We start from the raw sequence: 20,005 nt of genomic DNA, 5'->3' as shown, positions 1-20,005 counted from the left end.
GATTATTTCATGGCTGAATTCACATATCACTATAAGCTAAAATTTGGTTTGTTTACTTCTGGGTGAGCACAGCAATGCATCCAGGGTGCCATGTCTGCATACACAATATAGAGAGACACACCAAAATACATTAAAGAAGCTTGCTTTGAAGGATGATAACAAAAGACTTAAAGGATAATATGTTCCCACCTGTTCTTATATAAGCCGCTCTACCAGTCTTTTGGAGAATGAGGGAGGGAGGGGAGGTAAAACAGCAAGATAAATTGCTTCAAATAAATCTGAATTTCACATGCCACAGACCTTGCAGAAGCAGTGTGAAATGTCAAAAGTGGATTGCCTTCCCGACTCTGTTTCCAAATTGGCAGTTACAGGTGTGACATTCGCGATTATGATACTAATAGCCTAAAATGACATCAGAAATGCTATGGCTTTTAGACCTGCCTTAAAACCTGCCACAGCTTGTTTTAAATGCTGCTTTCTTCTCCTCTACAGAATCGCACAGACAGGTGAACCCACCCACAACGGGCAAACATTTCTGAGGTTACCTGGACATCCAAGGAGAGTCACTAAGGGTAAGCATGACTGGCACTGTCGGTGCTTTGCAAGATGCTATTATTAGAAAGAAGCTTCTGAAAAGTGCAGGTGGTCCTCAACCGACAACCATAATAGAGCCCAGAACTTCTGTTGCTAAGCAAGAAATTTGAGTCCCATTTTATGACACAGCTGTTAAGTGAATCAGTGCAGTTGTGAAATTAGTTACACAGTTGTTGGGTGAATCTGGCTTACCCATTGACTTCGTTTGGCAGAAGGTTGCAAAAGGGAATTAAATGTCCCTGGGATACTGCAACTGTAAGCCAGTTGCCAAGCAGCTGAGTCAGGATGCGCCCATTGGGATGCTGCAATGGTCAAGCGCATGAGAAACAGTCATGTCAATTTTTTTTCAGTGCTGTTGTATCTTGAAATGGTCACTAAATGAACTGTTTTAAGTCAAGGACTACGTATAGACAGAGGAGAGAGAGAAGAAAGGAAAAAGGAGAGGAGAGGAAAGGAATAAGGAAAGGAAAGGAAAGAAGAATGAAAGGAGGCAGAGGAAGGAAGAAAGAAAGAAAGAAAGAAAGAAAGAAAGAAAGAAAGAACGAACAAGGGAATACAATCTGAAGTTAGTTGGGGGAAAGATCAAAAGGAACATGAGAAAATATTATTTGACTGAAAGAGAAGTAGATGCTTGGAACAAACTTCCAGCCGTGGTTGGTAAATCCACAGAAACTGAATTTAAACATGCCTGGGATAAACATATATCCATTGTAAGATAAAATACAGAAAATAGTATAAGGGCAGACTAGATGGACCATGAGGTCTTTTTCTGCCGTCAGTCTTCTATGTTTCTATGTTTCTAAGAGGAGAAAGAAAAGGAAGAAAAGAAGGAAGGAGATAAAAGATAGAGACCTAGACAAAGGATATGTTATTATTATTTTATTATTTATTAGATTTGTATGCTGCCCCTCTCCGTAGACTCAGGGCGGCTCACAGCATACAATAAAACAATTCATGACAAATCTAATAGATTTTTTTAAAAAAACATTTAAAACCCCCATTATTAAACCAGACATACACACATGGTATGTCCATACATAAATTGTATAGGCCCGGGGGAGAGGGGGGCGGGAATGCCTCAATTCCCCCATGCCTGACGGCAGAGGTGAGTTTTAAGGAGTTTACGGAAGGCAAGGAGGGTGGGGGCAGTTCTAATCTCCGGGGGGAGCTGGTTCCAGAGAGTCGGGGCCGCCACAGAGAAGGCTCTTCCCCTGGGACCCACCAGACGACGGAGAAGGCCAACTCTTTGGGACCTAATCGGTCGCTGGGATTCGTGCGGCAGAAGGCGGTCCCGGAGATATTCTGGTCCGATATATATGTTTTTTCTTTTTTTAAATCATGTCTGACTCTTGGAAACTGCCCCCAAAAATATCTCTGCTGTTTTCGCCGCAATTGTTTTTCAGTAGTTTTGCTTCTTTGACTCTATTTCCTCTTTCTTAGGGTTGAGTCAAAGTAACTGGCCCAAGTGGCATTGTGCTAAAGACAGAGCAAGAATTCCTGGTCTCCCAGTTTCTAGCCTGAGGTTTTAAGTAATACAGTGATCCCTCTATTATCGCGAGGGTTCCGTTCCAAGACCCCTCGCGATAATTGATTTTTCGCGATGTAGGGTTGCGGAAGTAAAAACACCATCTGTGCATGCACGCCCTTTTTTTCTATGGCCGCGCATGCGTAGATGGTGGAGTTTGCGTTCCCCGCCGCCCACGCAAAGGGGAAACCCGATTCGGCTCCTCGCTGCTGCTGCGCTACTGAGCAGATCAGCTGCTGGGCGGCCAAAGGAACCTTCCCTGGGTCTTCCCGGCCGCCCACACAAAGGGGAAACCCCGGCTCCTCGCTGATGCCCCCGCTCGCCCGCCCGCCGCCCGCCAGCAAGAGGGGGAGAGATAGAGAAAGAGAGAGAAGGAAAGAAAGAGATGAGAGAGGGAGGAAGAGAGTGTGAGAGAGGAAGAAGCAAGATAGAGAAAGAGAGAGAGAAAGAAAGATGAGAAAGGAAGGAAGAGAGTGACGTCATCGGGTGGAAAAATCGCGATATAGCGTTTCGCGAAGATCGAGATCGCGAAACTCGAGGGATCACTGTATACCAAAATAGTTCCTTATGGGATAGATACTGTATTTGCATATTATTATATATTTACAGTGTGCACGTATGTGGTTATGTATTCAAGATGATGGGGAGAGATAGAGAAGACAGAGTTATGAATAATGTATTTTTCTTGTTCTTTCCCCTTCTCTCATTCCATCCGACCCGCAAGATGGCAGAAGAGTGAGTAGTTTTGTCTTTTGAAAGGCATGTTAGTGGGAGTTGTCCTACATTATGTACCAGAGGGAAGGGGGCACGGGGGGGGGGCACCCTGGCAAAGTTCAGTGAGCAAGACATGGGTTCAAGATCTCCAGGAGGAAAGTGCTGTTCTTTGAACTGGCAGACAAGACTCACTCCTTAGATTAAAAATAATCCTACCAAAATGCTGACAGCAGGGGGGAAGCTCGGAAGCAGCTTAAGGCCCTGAAGGATGTGGGAGCAATCAGGCAAAAAGAAAGAAAAAGAAAAAATAATTATTCAGTCTGATTTGTATCTTTCTGTTGTTGTTTTTCCACAGGGAAGAGATCACCGTAAGTACAAGTGAAGCCGTTTCACCAGAACTGATAAAGAACAGTGTTCTTTGTTTTATACAGGCATCTTTCTCTCTTTTCTCAAGAGCCTTTAATAAATTAGGAAAAAATGTCAAGGTGTTCCCTTCATATGAGTTGAGTAGAAGGTAAATTATCCAGGGAAATGTTACTGTACTGGAGTGGTTCGGGCATTGCAGGCAAGTAAATACCGACACCTTTCACACCTATATGCTTTCTGAAAAGTATTGTGTAAAGCCAGTTTGGTCTACTGGTTAAGAAGCAATGGATGGAAACTAATTAAGGTGAGAAGCAACCTCAAGGAGAAATATCCTGACATTTAGGCGTTTGTTTGTTTGTTTGTTTGTTTGTTTGTTTGTTTGTTTAATATGCTGCCCCTCTTTGAAGACTCGGGGCAGCTTACAACATATAAAAACAACAGAATACAGTAGTTAAATCCAATTGATTAAAATTAAATAAACAATCTAAAATCACCAGTTATACTAAAAAAAAAAAAAAATCAGTCATGCCCATTCAAACAACAACCATACAAACATTCATCAGTTAGGGTCTGAGATCTAATCGGCCCAAGTCTGGCAGTATAAATGAGTCTTAAGACTCTTGCGGAAGGCGAGGAGGGTAGGGGCGGTGCAAATCTCCAGGGGGAGCTGATTCCAGAGGGCCAGGGGCCCACACAGAGAAGGCTTTTCTCCTGGGCCCCGCCAAATGGTATTGTTTAGTTGATGGGAACTGGAGAAAGCCGACTCTGTAGGACCTAACTGGTCGCTGGGATTCATACGGCAGAAGGCAGTCCTGCCAGTAATCTGGCCCGATGCCATGAAGGGCTTTATAGGTCATTGCTAACACTTTGAATTGTGTCCGGAAACCAATCAGCAGCCAATTAATCAGTGGAACAACTTGCTTCTGGACATGTTGGGCGCTCCAATACTGGAGGTTTTTAAGAAGAGATTATACAACCATCTGAAATGGTAGAATGGTAGAAGGTTTCCTACCTGAGCAGGAGTTTGAACAAGTAGACTTCCAAGGCCCTATCTAAATCTGTTATTGTTATTTAAATTAGGTTAGGAGCCAGGGGATTATGAATTCTAGTCCCATTTTAAGCATGAAAGTTGGCTAGGTGACTTTGGACCAATCACTAAGATACTTCTAGATCAGTGTTTCCCAACCTTGGCAACTTGAAGATACCTGGACTTCAACTCCCAGAATTCCCCAGCCAGCATTCGCTGGCTGGGGAATTCTGGGAGTTGAAGTCCAAATATCTTCAAGTTGCCAAGGTTTGGAAACATTGTTCTAGATCCACCTTAAATATGAAAGCCGCGGGGTGACTTTGGACCACTCACCAGGAGACTGTGAATTCTAGTCTAAACGTGACTTTTGGCCAGTCACTTTCGCTCAGCCCAACTCATTGGGTTGTTCTGGTAGTGAAAAAAAAGGAGGAGAAGGAGTTATTCCTTTTGAATTACCTACAAAGTAATAAAAGATTTAAAAAATCTAAATACATAAATAAATGAGCCCTACATCAGGTTTTTTAATCTTGCCACAAGGAACTTGTCTTTCATCACTTAGGATAAACTTGACAAAAGCTTCTTTGTCCAGTCTAAACAGATATTAGCTCCTTTAAAAATTGTTTAAGATAAGCTTTGCAAAATGTCACCAGTGTCACTTCAGATTAAAATCTATAAATAGTGCTTGTTCCTTCATTAAAAAAAACCCCATCTTCATACATGGCAAATTGTGCAGACTTTCCTGTTAACATATTTAAACATTTCATTTCTTAAAAGAAATTATCTCTGCCCAAGCACTCTTGAATTTCCCCTACCCCTGCCCTTCCTATTTGATATCTAGTCAGGGATGTCCACAGATACATAAAAATAATCAAAATGGCGGCTGGGCTTCTGCAATTTAGTTCCTGACCTTTACAGACAACATATACAAATGCTACTGATGTGTTGAGTGCACGGCTCCGTGTCTCCAGCAAGCATGGGTGCGTGTCCAAGTGAGATTTTGCTTTTGCACATGCGCATGAAGCAAAATCTTGCAAGGGGATGCGTTCATGAGAGAGATTTTAGCTTTTTTTTTTTTTGCTTCTGCACATGCACAGAGGCAAAAAAATCACCAAAATCTCTCTCACCGCACATTTCCTCACTAGATTTTGCTTCCTGTGCATGCACAGAAGAAAAATCTCGCTCGGATACGACCCCGCACACACTAGAGATGCCGAGATGCCAGTACGATGGCGTCAACCGTACCAGTAAGAACCTGCTATTGAACATATATAAAAAGGGACACCAACTGAATGTTTAGCTTTTCATTGGATGACCCCAGATATGTTGATCTTCAATTGCCATCCTGCCTAGCTAGTGTGGCCGCTATTAGTGGTAGATCATGCTGGCTGGGAATTCTGGGAGTTGAAGTCCACAGGTCTTAAAATAGGCGAGATTGAGAACCCCTGCTATAGAGCAGTGTTTCTCAACCTTGACCACATTAATAGAATAGAATAGAATAGAATAGAATTTTTATTGGCCAAGTATGATTGGACACACAAGGAATTTGTCTTGGTGCATATGCTCTCAGCGTACAAAAAATAAAATATACATTTGTCAAGAATCATGTGGTACAACACTTAATGATTGTCATAGGGGTCAAATAAGCAATGAGGATGCAATATTAATACAAATCTTAGGATATACGCAACAAGTTACAGTCATACATTCAACATGGGAGGAAATGGGTGATAGGAATGATGAGAAAAACTAGTAGAATAGAAGTGCAGATTTAGTAGAAAGTCTGACAGTGTTGAGGGAACTATTTGTTTAGTAGAGTGATGGCGATCGGAAAAAAACTGTTCTTGTGTCTAGTTGTCTTGGTGTGCAGTGCTCTGTAGCGACGTTTTGAGGGTAGGAGTTGAAACAATTTGTGTTCAGGATGTAAGGGGTCAGTAAATATTTTCCCCGCCCTCTTTAAGCTGCATGGACTCCAATTCCCAGAATTCCCCCAAGGCTGGCTGAGGAATTATGGGAGTTGAAGTCCACAGGTCTTAAAATAGGTGAGATTGAGAACCCCTGCTATAGAGCAGTGTTTCTCAACCTTGACCCCTTTAAGCTGCATGGACTTCAATTCTCAGAATTCCCCCAAGGCTGGCTAGGGAATTCTGGGAGTTGAAGTCCATGCAGCTTAAAGTGGTCAAGGTTGAAAAACATTGCTGTAGTAGAGCAACTGATACAGAAAACATTAATGGGGCAAGGTAGCTCTAGTATACCTCATTTTAGGCCTACAGAGAAAATTCACACTGTATCCACAAGCACCTTTTTGTCCATCACTATGCCCATACCTGATGAAATCACAGCAAAAAAATTGTTGTTTGTTTGTTTATGTGCCGCTCATTCCAAAAAAGACTCAGAGCGGCTAACAAGTAGGATAAATACAACAATAGTAAAATAGAGAAATAGTAAAAAACAATCAGAATAAAATCAATAATATAATAAAACAATATCCTAAAAGAACCATACATACACTACAGTCAATCTAATTCCAGGCCTGCTGGAAAATCCAGGTCTTTACAGCTTTCTGGAAGACCGGTAGGGAGGAGATAGTGCAGGTCTCTGAGGGCAGTTGGCTCCAAAGGGTCGGAGCCAACACAGAGAAGGCCCTTCCCCGAGGTCCCACCAACCGACATTGTTTGGTGGACGGGACCTAAAGAAGGCCGACTCCATGGGCCTTTACTGGCTGCAATGAGGGAAGAGGAAGGAGGGAGGAGGCAGTCCCGTAAATAGTCTGACCCTGAGCCATTTAGGGCTTTAAAGGTAAAAACCAACACCTTGGATTGCGTTTGGAGATTGACTGGCAACCAATGCAGCTCACATAAAGATTGGGTAATGCGGGTGTACCTTGGCACACCTGTTATTGCATGCACCACTGCATTTTGCATCAGCTGAAGTCTCCGAACACTCTTCGAGGGTAGCCCCATGTAGAATGCATTGCAGCAGTCAAGATGAGAGGTGATGTAGAAGCCATTCTGAGGAACCATGAATCTGCAAAGCCAAGAAAAATATTGTAGTTAGTTGAGTCATCAACTAACAATTCATTTAGTAACCATTCAAAGTTACCTAAATGACTTATGACTGTTTTTCACAATTACAATGCTTTGCAGCATCCCCATGGTGGCATAATCAAAATTCTGATGCTTGACCACTGATTCATACATGACAGCTGCAGCGTCCCAGAGTTATGTGGTCTCTTTTTGCAAGTCAATGGGGAAGCCAGATTCCCTTAACAACCAAGTTACTAACTTATCAACTGCATTGATTCACTTAACAACTGTGGCAGGAAATGTCACAAAATGGGGCAAAACTCACTTAACAAATTCTCTCTAAATAGCATAAATTTTGGCCTCGATTATGGACGGAAGCTGAGGACTAACTGAATCTTCCATAATGAATCCAAAATTGAAATTCCGCTCACTCAAGCGCCATCTAGTGGCAAAAATCAGTCTACGCGGAGTTTGAGAAAATAAAGCTACGCATTATTCTTGTTAGTAGCCTTTCTGACTTTTCCATTTTAAAAAAAAATTCATTCTTTTTCCACATGGTATCTGTAAGTACCGTAAAAGGATTTGACAGGAAAATATTGGTAGTTGTCCATTTGCAATCATTTGTTTAGTGCATTCAAAGTGACAAGGGCCCTGAAAAAATGGATTGACAACTGCTCCTCAAACTTACAACAGTTGTTTGTTTGTTTGTTTGTTTGTTTGTTTGTTTGTTTGTTTATTTATTTGATTTGATTTGATTTGATTTGATTTGATTTGATTTGATTTGATTTGATTTGATTTGATTTGATTTGATTTGATTTGATTTGATTTGATTTGATTTGATTTGATTTGATTTGATTTGATTTGATTTGATTTGATTTGATTTGATTTGTATGCCGTCCCTCTCCGCAGACTTAGGGCGGCTCACAACAAAGTGAAACAATTTACAACAAATCTAAATTACAGTTTAAAAATATTTTTAAAAACCCATTTTCTAAACAAACATACATACAGACATACCATTCATAAATTGTATATGCCCGGGGGAGATGTCTCAGTTCCCCCATGCCTGACGACAAAGGTGGGTCTTAAGGAGCTTACGAAAGGCAAGGAGAGTAGGGGCAGTTCTAATCTCCGGGGGGAGTTGGTTCCAGAGGGTCGGGGCCGCCACAGAGAAGGCTCTTCCCCTGGGGCCCGCCAACCAACATTGTTTAGTTGACGGGACCCGGAGAAGGCCCACTCTGAGGGACCTAATCGGTCGCTGGGATTCGTGCGGCAGCAGGCGGTCTCGGAGATATTCTGGTCCAGTGCCATGAAGGGCTTTAAAGGTCATAACCAACACTTTGAATTGTGACCGGAAATTGATCGGCAACCAATGCAGACTGCGGAGTGTTGGTGAAACATGGGCATACCTAGGTAAGCCCATGACTGCTCTCGCAGCTGCATTCTGCACGATCTGAAGTTTCCGAACACTTTTCAAAGGTAGCCCCATGTAGAGAGCATTACAGTAGTCGAACCTCGAGGTGATGAGGGCATGAGTGACTGTGAGCAGTGAGTCCCGGTCCAAATAGGACCAGGACTCGCCACAGCTGAAAGATGGTTCTCTAATGTGAGCTGTGGATCGAGGAGGACGCCCAAGTTGCGGACCCTCTCCGAGGGGGTCAATAATTCCCCCCCCCCAGGGTAATGGAAGGACAGATGGAATTGTCCTTGGGAGGCAAAACCCACAGCCACTCCGTCTTATCCGGGTTGAGTTTGAGTCTGTTGACACCCATCCAGGCCCCAACAGCCTCCAGGCACCCGCACATCACTTCCGCTGCTTTGTTGACTGGACATGGGGTGGAGATGTAAAGCTGGGTATCATCAGCATACTGGTGATACCTCACCCCATGCCCTTGAATGATCTCACCCAGCGGTTTCATGTAGATATTAAATAGCAGGGGGGAGAGGACCGACCCCTGAGGCACCCCACAAGGGAGAGACCTCAGGGTCGACCTCTGGCCCCCCACTAACACCGACTGTGACCGACCGGAGAGGTAGGAGCAGAACCACTGGAGAACAGTGCCTCCCACCCCCAACCCCTCCAGCTGGTGCAGAAGGATACCATGGTCGATGGTATCGAAAGCCGCTGAGAGGTCAAGAAGCACCAGGACAGAGGATAAACCCCTGTCCCAGGCCCGCCAGAGATCATCCATCAACGCGACCCAAGCAGTTTCCGTGCTGTAACCGGGCCTGAAACCCGACTGCTGGGGACCTAGATAATCGGCTTCTTCCAAGGACCGTTGGAGCTGGAGTGCCACCACCTTCTCAACAACCAGTTGCAGCATCCCCACAGTCAGCAGGCGGCGGTTCCACTTACCGGCCACTACCGGTACCCCCTCCAAGATCGTCGTGGGAGCATGCATGTCCAGCAGCCGCGCATGTGCTAGTGTGCTCAAGATTTGATTTCTGCACATGCGCAACAAGCAAACTCTCACATGAGGATGTTCTTGCGCATGAGATTTTGCCTATCTCCAGGGCTTTCTTCACTTCCGTGCATGCACAGAAGCAAAAACCGCCGAAAATCAGCAAAATCTCACGCTTGAGAGTGACCTCAGCCAAATCTCACATGTGCACGCAACAGGGACAAGGAAACGAGTGCGCATCTCAATTTCCACCATCGGAACCCCGAACCCAGCTGTATCAGCTGCAACCCATTACTGACAATCACTTAACCAAAACTTAAAGTACAGTGTTCCCTCGATTTTTGCGGGGGATGCATTCCGAGACCGCCCGCGAAAGTCGAACTTCCGCGAAGTAGAGATGCGGAAGTAAATACACTATTTTTGGCTATGAACAGTATCACAAGCCTTCCCTTAACACTTTAAACCCCTAAACTGCAATTTCTCATTCTCTTAGCAACCATTTAGATTATTACTCACCATGTTTATTTATTAAAGTTTATTAAAAAAAATATTTATTAAAGGTGGACGAAAGTTTGGCGATGACATATGACGTCATCGGGTGGGAAAAACCATGGTATGGGGAAAAAAAACCGCAAAGTATTTTTTAATTAATATTTTTGAAAAACCGTGGTATAGCCGTTTCGCGAAGTTCGAACCCGCGAAAATCGAGGGACCACTGTACTTGGCAACAGGTGTCTATTTATGACAGTTGCAATGTCTCGGGGTCATGTGGTTGCCATTTATAACCTTCCCAGCTGACCTCCAGCAATCAAAGTCAAGCTGGATTTGCTTAACGACTTCATTTCACAACTGCAGTAATTCACTTAATAACTGTGTCCAAAAAAGGTTATAAAATCAGGCCAGTGGTGGGTTGCTGATGTTTCGGACCGGTTTGCCTGTACCATTGGTGGAAATGTGCACCCGCTTGCCAAACCAGCAGCGATGGCCAGATGTCCACACCCTTCCAACCATTTCTCCAGTTGCCGGTGGCTGGCAAAGAATTCTCCGCGCATCCACAGAAATTTTTGCACGATGCAAACCAGTAAGGAAGGTAAGTGGAGCCCAGCCCTGAATCAGGCATGACTCATATAACAATCCCCTTGCTGGGCGGCACAGAAATAATAAATAAATAAATAAACAAATAAACAAACAAACAAACATTCTTTTTCTTTCTCTTTTCCTTCCTCTCTTTTTTCTATCTGTTTCTCTCTCTTCCTCTCTCTCTCCTTCCCTCTCACTCCCTCTCGGCTTCTGGGCAGGTTTGGAAAACTCTGAGTTGATGATGATTTTTAAGTGAGCGATTGCTCACTGCTCAGCTTGGAAGGAACTATGGTGGTCATAAGTTGAGGACTAGCTGTAGGACAATGAAAATCAGCAATTAAAATGCAAAGGACTTAAATGAACAGGAGCAAGTTTGTACCATTTCCCTCACTTACCTAAATACCTTGTCTCAAAATCTGGAATTTGGGGGCCAGAGCAGCAAGGGCAGTTGGTCTTTATATGTCTTAAAACATGGCTGCAGGAAGCATTTTGGAAATAATACATTATTTAAATCTGCAGTATGAGGAGGAAGAAGAGGAGGAATACATAGAGGAGGAAGCACAGGAAACCATTGTGGAGACAAAAAAGGCACCGGTGGCTTCTAAACCCGCCCCTCCTCCTGCAACGGTGCCTCCTTTACGCCGAAAATCATCTGCCAATTACCGGGCCTATGCCATTGAGCCACATGACAAGGTAAGTGCCAGTCACCTTTCAAGTTCAATTGAAAAAGAGAACTACAGAAATACCCAGGGCAAGATTAAGAATGAAGGGCTCAAAAAAATCAAAGGGAAACCCAAAGGGAGAAAAAAATGCAGAAATGGCATTAATAGAACACCATGTGTTTGTTTGTGTCTGTGTATCTCCGTATTTTCGGAAAACAATGCAAATTTATCATCATGCATGAAAACAATGCACCTAGATGATGTCAAGGATTAGTTCAATCCTAGGTGATATTCCCTTATGTTACCATATAAGGTAAAAGAAGCATGTTAAACAGTAATGAATGCTGAGTCATAGGCTGTAAACTGCAACCTGATTGGGCCAGAGCATTACAAAATTCAAAGCAACTTTACAATGATCGTTAGTTGTTAGCTGTTGGCTGTTGGTGTTCCTTAATTGCCACACTATAAATTCTGATTATCTTGTCAAGTCTTGCTGTGTAGCTCTGTATATCCAGACAGATGAAGTCAGGATAAATTTGCATGTCTCTCCCAGTGTAAGCTCAATGTGCTATTTAGAAGTTGGTCTGCTTTGTCTCAGATCCGACACTCACCTTTGTGCATTTTCTGACACAGAATTGGGTGTCCAGTCTTCATGCTTAGCATCTCAAGTTTCCTTCTCATTTTAGGATGTTTCTGTTCCTTAAAATCTGTTCAAATCTTTCAAAAACATAGGGGCTATGTGAGACCTTTTCAAAATTGTCCCTGTTAGAAATTGAGTAAATACAAGGCACCTCTCAGAGCAAATAAAAAGTACAGTCACTATACGCTTTACTGCTCAACTATATAACTGTAAGAGGAAACTTTACTCAGAACAAAAGAGCATGGAGTATATACCATAGATCCAAACTTGTAAATAACGCCATCTACTGTCTGAATAGTACTGTAATAATTGCATAGAAATATATTCCAACAATGAATTCTCAGAAGGTGGAATTCTGGGTGTCAATTAATCTAAACCAACCTTGGAAACTTTAAGACTTGTGGACTTCAACTCCCAAATTTCCCTAGTCACATTGGCTGAGGAATTCTGAAAGTTGAAGTTTATGGGTCTTAAAGTTTCCAAGGTTGGACACACTTGATTTAAATTGATTCCATCTATTATTTATTTAGAAATAAATTAAACCCATTGGAGAAATCAGATTATACTGTACAGTGTTCCCTCGATTTTCGCGGGGGATGCGTTCCGAGACCGCCCGCGAAAGTTGAATTTCCGCGAAGTAGAGATGCGGAAGTAAATACACTATTTTTGGCTATGAACAGTATCACATGCCATCCCTTAACACTTTAAACCCCTAAATTGCAATTTCACATTCCCTTAGCAACTATTTAGATTATTACTCACCATGTTTCTTTATTAAAGTTTATTAAAAAATATTTATTTAAAGGTGGACGAAAGTTTGGTGATGACATATGACATCATCGGGCGGGAAAAGCCGTGGTATAGGGGGGAAAAACCACAAAGTATTTTTTAATTAATATTTTTGAAAAAACGTGGTATAGACTTTTTGCGAAGTTCGAACCCGCGAAAATCGAGGGAACACTGTATTTTATTTCCTAACTCTTGTTTCCCCTAAGCTATTGTGGTTCTTCCTTTGGAAATGTGTCACTTCATCTGCGATAACCAGACCTAAATCAACGATTCCTTTCTCTCCTTATCTTTAAACTACTCCCCATGTTATGAGCAGGATAAGCAGTTATCACTCTAAATTTAGGAAGTTCCCCTGAGCACCATCCTTATGGAGTGCGAAATATTCCTCTTAATCTCTCTTCTTTTCTTTCACCACAGATAAAAAGCAAGATATCTGCTTCTCGGAAGTTGCAGCTCAAGGTAATGTGGAAACAGTGAGCTTCTGTGTATTGGTATACTTAGCAAAGAGCACAATGTGGTAAACATTTCTGCCAGCACATTGGGCAAGTTTCTAAGAGAAGATAAAACGTAGTACACGTAGCCCTTGATTTACAACCATTGCTTTAATGATCATTTGAAGTTACAAAGCCATTGAAAAAAAGAGACTCTTGCTTACTTTTACAGTTTTTGCAGGATATCTGTGGTCACATGATTAAATTTTTGATTTTTGGCAACTGGCCAACTGTATCTTTGACAGTTGCAACCTTCTGACGGTTCCACATAAAGAGCTGATAGATAAATTAGTGGAGATTAATCCCTGGATAGTTCAATGGATTTGCAGCTGGCTGAAGCGTAGACATCAGAGAGTAATTGTTAATGGCGAGTATTCTGAGCAGGGACAGGTTACAAGCGGTGTGCCACAAGGGTCTGTTCTGGGTCCTATTCTTTTTAATATGTTTGTGAGTGACATAGGGGAAGGTTTGGTAGGGAAGGTTTGCCTATTTGCCGATGACACTAAAGTATGCAATAGGGTTGATATTCCTGGAGGCGTCTGTAATATGGTAAATGATTTAGCTTTACTAGATAAATGGTCAAAGCAATGGAAACTGCAGTTTAATGTTTCCAAATGTAAAATAATGCACTTGGGGAAAAGGAATCCTCAATCTGAGTATTGTATTGGCAGTTCTGTGTTAGCAAAAACTTCAGAAGAAAAGGATTTAGGGGTAGTGATTTCAGACAGTCTCAAAATGGGTGAACAGTACAGTCAGGTGGTAGGGAAAGCAAGTAGGATGCATGGCTGCATAGCTAGAGGTATAACAAGCAGGAAGAGGGAGATTATGATCCTACTATATAGAGTGCTGGTGAGACCACATTTGGAATATTGTACTGTGTTCAGTTCTGGAGACCTCACCTACAAAAAGATATTGACAAAATTGAACGGGTCCAAAGAAGGGCTACAAGAATGGTGGAAGGTCTTAAGCATAAAACGTATCAGGAAAGACTTAATGAACTCAATCTGTATAGTCTGGAGGACAGAAGGAAAAGGGGGGACATGATTGAAACATTTAAATATGTTAAAGGGTTAAATAAGGTCCAGGAGGGAAGTGTTTTTAATAGGAAAGTGAACACAAGAACAAGGGGACACAATCTGAAGTTAGTTGGGGGAAAGATCAAAAGCAACATGAGAAAATATTATTTTACTGAAAGAGTACTAGATCCTTGGAACAAACTTCCAGCAGACGTGGTAGATAAATCCACAGTAACTGAATTTAAACATGCCTGGGATAAACATATATCCATTGTAAGATAAAATACAGGAAATAGTAGAAGGGCAGACTAGATGGACCATGAGGTCTTTTTCTGCTGTCAGACTTCTATGTTTCTATGTTTCTGACAAGCAAAGCCCATAGGAAAGCCAGATTCACTTGATTGATTGATTGATTGATTGATTGTATTTATATGCCGCTCACTCCAAAACGGACTCTGAGCGGCTGACAGTAGGAATAAATACAACAATAAAAACAGTTAAAATCTAATAATTAAAAAAACAATACAATAAAGCAATAATAACATAAAAAACCATACATACTTGCAATCAACTTAATTCCAGACCTGCCAGAAAAGCTATGTCTTAATGGCTTTCCGGAAGACCGGTAGGGTGGAGATAATGCAGATCTCTGAGGGTAGTTGGTTCCAAAGGGTCAGAGCCACCACAGAGAAGGCCCTTCCCCGAGGTCCCGCCAACTGATACTGTTCGGTGGACGGGACATGGAGAAAGACAACTTGTGGGCCCTTACTGGCCACAGTGAGATATGAGGGAGGAGGCGGTCTCACAGATAGTCTGGCCCTGAGCCATGTAGGGCTTTAAAGGTGATAACCAACACCTTGAATTGTGTTCGGAGACTGATTGGCAACCAATGCAGCTCATGTAAAGTTGAAGTAATGCGGGCATACCTTGGTACACCTGTTATTGCACACGCTGCTGCATTCTGCACCAGCTGAAGTCTCCGAACGCTGTTCAAGGGTAGCCCCATGTAGAGCACATTGCAATAGTCAAGACATAACAGTCATGGAAACTTCAGATCGTGCAGAATGCAGCTGCGAGAGCAGTCATGGGCTTTTCCAAATATGCCCATGTTACACCAACACTCTGCAGTCTGCATTGGTTGTCGATCAGTTTCTGGTCACAATTCAAAGTGTTGGTTATGACCTATAAAGCCCTTCATGGCATGGGACCAGAATATCTCAGGGACCGCCTTCTGCCGCACGAATCGCAGCAACCAGTTAGGTCCCACAGAGTGGGTCTTCTCCGGGTCCCGTCAACTAAACAATGCTGCTTGGCGGGACCCAGGGAAAGAGCCTTCTCTGTGGCGGCCCCGGCCCTCTGGAACCAACTCCCCCCAGAGATTGAATTGCCCCCACCCTCCTTGCCTTTCGTAAGGTACTTAAAACCTATCTCTGCCGCCAGGCATGGGGGAATTGAGATACCCTTTCCCCCAGGCCTTTACAATTTTATGCATGGTATGTCTGTATGTATGTTTGGTTTTTTTATTATAATGGGTTTTAAATTGTTTTTAGTATTGGATTATTGTTATGCGCTGTCTTGTTATTGCTGTTAGCCGCCCCGAGTCTCCAGAGAGGGGTGGCATACAAGTCAAATAAATAAATAAATAAATAAATAAATAAATAAATAAATAAATAAATAAATAAATAAATAAATAAATAAATAAATAAATAAATAAATAAATAAATAAATAAATAAATAAAATATTACTAATTTAATAACTGCAGTGATTCACTTAACAATTATGGCAAGAAAGGCCATAAAATGGGTCAAAACTCATTTAGGAACAGAGGTTTGGGGTTTCAGTTTATTAATCGAGGACTATGTATCGAACTTTGTAGAAAAGACGCACAGTAGATCAGATTCCAAGAGAAGAGAACAACACACATCCAACACAACCATAACCACCTGTGTTTGATGTAAATACTCATTAGGAAGGAACATCTGAGAAAATGGACATGCCCAACATGAATGCCCTCCAGATGTGTAATTCAACTCCCAGAATTGTGGATTAGTATGACCACTATTCTTGGGGTCCATACTCTTGGGATCCATCCGTACTTCTGCAGAGTCCCTTGGAAGGGAAAAGCTATCTTAAGCCATGGTATATTTATTTGTTTGAGGGTTTTTTTTTTTGTTTGTTTGTTTAGTTAGTTAGTTAGTCCAATACATAATACATATTGAAGAAAATAGATATGTAGTAATATAAATAAAGAAAAGAATAGAAGAAAAGATATAAAAGTATAGGTGAACAAATTTGAAAGGAATAAAAGATAAATGAGATAAGGAGAGACAATTGGACAGGGGACGGAAGGCACACTGGTGCACTTATGCACGCCCCTTACTGACCTCTAAGGAACCTGGAGAGGTCAATCGTGGATAGTCTAAGGGAAAAATGTTGGGGGTTAGGGGTTGACACTACTGAGTCAGGTAATGAGTTCCATGCTTCGACAACTTGGTTGCTGAAGTCATATTTTTTACAGTCAAGTTTGGAGCGGTTAATATTAAGTTTGAATCTGTTGCGTGCTCTTGTGTTGTTGCGATTGAAGCTGAAGTAGTCATTGACAGGTAGAACGTTGCAGCATATGATCTTGTGGGCAATACTTATATCGTGTTTTAGGCGACGTAATTCTAAGCTTTCTAGACCTAGGATTGATAGTCTGCTTTCGTAGGGTATTCTGTTTCGAGTGGAGGAGTGAAGGGCTCATATTCATGGTGTTTAAGGAACGCAAGCAAGCTATAAACCTAGTCTATTGATGTCAAACTCTTGTCTTTTCAACCAGTCGCTGATGCTCCAAGTGGCTATGAGAGAAATGGAAAAGGAAGAAAATGACCGCTCCCAGGACAAAGAGCGATTTCTCTCTGACCGCTGCATCCCCTTAGAAGTGGCAGGACTCAGCCCCACGGAACTGCAGGTCAGCATAGAAGTGGGGAGAATGGGGGAGAGAGAAAGCAGACCAAACTGGAGAGGATCTGCTTCGTGGGTTTAGTGAAGTCAGTCTTCTCTTGACCGGTTGCTCTCCAGATGTGTCTCTAGTTTGGAGAAAGATAAAGAAAGGTGCCGGATAAAAGGAAAACTCTAAAGTGTATCTTTGACCTTCAGGATAAACCTAGCTTTGAAACAGTGCTTCTCAATTATTTTCTGTTATGCCCCCCAGCAGGAAAAAGTAAATATTCCCCCTCTTCCGGGACAATTGTTTGCAATATTCGGCAGGTTTTCACTGAAAAAACTCAAGTTCCTTATCAGTGTGATTGGGGTGGAATATGTTTAAATGATGCCTTAATTTATTTAGCTTCATGCTGTCCACTGCCAACATTTTTAGACACATTAAACATACTGGACTTTCCTCGTCTCCCAATGTAGTCACAGTGAAGCTTCATCATATTTTCTCATCTTAGTTTTCAGGAGACTGACGTTTGTCTCATTATCTCCGTCTCTCTCCTTCTTTCTTTTCATCCCTGTTAAATATTTTTTCCATGGTGTCGCTTAAGGGTTTGTTATCTGCACTTCCTATCTCCTACTCTGTGCTGTGTGCTATTGTTCGGTGCAAAAATTACCTTCTTCCTGAAAAAGCACATTCCCTGGGGTCACTCACCCCCCTGGCATCGCTCCACCCCCCCCCAGGGATCCCACCCATGGGTGGGCTACTGCCCAGAGGGGATGAACACAGTAGGGTAGCGAAAATGAAGCTCCACCCCAGAGCACCCAATTTGCACTGAAAGATGTTGAAAGAAAATGTAGGGCATCCTGCCTAAGCCACACGGTCACAGTGTGGTAGTAAAAGTTTTGGTAGCCCTTACTCTGGTACCACCCCACTATTTGAGAAACACTGCTTTAGAAGAAGCCACTCCATTAAAATTCTCATGTAAGCCTATATTCCAAATTAGCTTTCTTCAAACAGTTGCACTCCAGATGTATGAAATAGACATGAGGTTTGAAGAACAACACAACTGGAAGGGCAGCTGATTGGAAAAGACCATTCTAAGAGACGTTTTAGCTTTGAGAAAAATATATAATTGTGGATATTAATGGGAACTAAATCTCCAGCATATCTGGAGATATTGGATTGTTTCAAAATTGTTGTCTTTTACATTCTCCTGTTGGACTATTCTCATTCGAGTGGTTAATGTCTAAAAATGTCAGCACTGTGGCTCATTTCTCAATAGCCTTGAAAAATGCACTTTGCATTTTTTTCAGGAATACCCTGCTTTTTATTGAATTTGATGATTGATTGGTCTTAAACAATGCCATCTGGCCGGATCTGGGGGTAGAGCCTTCTCTGTGGCGGCCCCAGCCCTCTGGAATCAACTGCCTCCAGAGATTCGAATTGCCCCCAACCTCCTCACCTTCCATAAGATGTTAAAGACCCATTTATGCCTCCAGACATGGGGGGACAAATCCCCTCCCCTCTATCTTTTCTGACCCTAGCATTTGAGAATGGTGTGGTTGTGCAGAATTGAATGTTTTTAGTAATAATGGGTTTTTTAATTAGTTTTAATATTGGATTTGTATCATATTGCTTTAATATTGGATTTATATCATATTGTATTTTGTTGCTGTTGTGAGCCACTCCGAGTCCTCGGAGAGGGACGGCATACAAATCTAATAAATTATTATTATTATTATTATTATTATTATTATTATTATTATTATTATTATTATTTTTGTTGTTGTTGTTATACTACCTTATTTACTATAGGAGCTATGTCGGCAGTTGCATACACAAATCGACAAAATTGATGAGGAGCGTTATGACACAGAAGCCCGGGTCAATAAGAACATCAATGAGGTGAGCTTCTGAGTATGGGCCTTGGGTGGGACATGGGCCACAATTGTCTTTACAGGGTACTTGTGGGTCCTGATCATGGGACCATATCTCAGGGACCGTCTTCTGCTACACGAATCCCAGCGACCGGTTAGGTCCCACAGAGTGGGTCTTCTCCGGGTCCCGTCAACTAAACAATGCCGCGTGGCGGGACCCAGGGGAAGAGCCTTCTCTGTGGCGGCCCTGACCCTCTGGAACCAACTCCCCCAGAGATTAGAATTGCCCCCACCCTCCTTGCCTTTCGTAAGCTACTTAAAACCCACCTCTTCCGCCAGGCATGGGGGAATTGAGATGCTCTTTCCCCCTGGGCCTTTACAATTTCATGTATGGTATGTCTGTATGTATGTTTGGTTTTTTATATTAATGGGTTTTTAATCTTTTTTAGTATTTATTGGATTATTATTGTACATTGTTTTATTATTGCTGTTAGCAGCCCCGAGTTTCCGGAGAGGGGCGGCATACAAATCCAATGAATGAATGAATGAATGAATGAATGAATGAATGAATGAATGAATGAATGAATGAATGAATGAATGAATGAATAATATAAAATAGAAAAAGAGCTAAGTGTATTTCTGATTAAGGCTTTAGCCGATGGAATTTGGCATTTTAATGGCAGTAAAAGGGAAATGCAAAACACAGCCTTGTCTTTTTCCCCCAGCTTAAAAAAAAATCACTTAGGGAAAAGTGGAACATGTGCTACTCTGATGTTCTTGGGAAGAAGGGTGTCTTTTAAAACAACTACAATATGCCCATTGCACCAGGTTTGCAAAGTGCAGAAAAGGAGTAAAACATAATAAGCGAAAGAAACAAA

General features: G+C 42.2%; 1 protein-coding gene across 2 annotated transcripts in view; it reads left to right on the top strand.

Annotated features, from left to right (window-relative positions):
* Positions 1–20,005, top strand: part of TNNI3 (troponin I3, cardiac type) — a 32,763-nt gene that overhangs the window by 5,752 nt on the left and 7,006 nt on the right. The window contains exons 2-6 of one of the 2 annotated variants that reach the window (XM_070730096.1): positions 493–590; positions 11,251–11,424; positions 13,240–13,281; positions 17,149–17,280; positions 19,066–19,155. In XM_070730096.1, the coding sequence (XP_070586197.1) occupies positions 579–590; positions 11,251–11,424; positions 13,240–13,281; positions 17,149–17,280; positions 19,066–19,155 (450 nt within the window). In that variant the 5' untranslated portion in view covers positions 493–578. Of the gene's footprint in view, positions 1–492; positions 591–11,124; positions 11,425–13,239; positions 13,282–17,148; positions 17,281–19,065; positions 19,156–20,005 lie in introns of those variants that run through there. The other variant, XM_070730095.1, reaches the window with a different exon arrangement.

The sequence above is a fragment of the Erythrolamprus reginae genome, chromosome Z (assembly GCF_031021105.1).
Source record: "Erythrolamprus reginae isolate rEryReg1 chromosome Z, rEryReg1.hap1, whole genome shotgun sequence".
In the NCBI taxonomy this organism is placed as follows: Eukaryota; Metazoa; Chordata; class Lepidosauria; order Squamata; family Dipsadidae; genus Erythrolamprus; species Erythrolamprus reginae.
The sequence above is the reverse complement of the archived record's forward strand: the minus strand, read 5'-3'. Positions and strand labels throughout refer to the sequence as shown.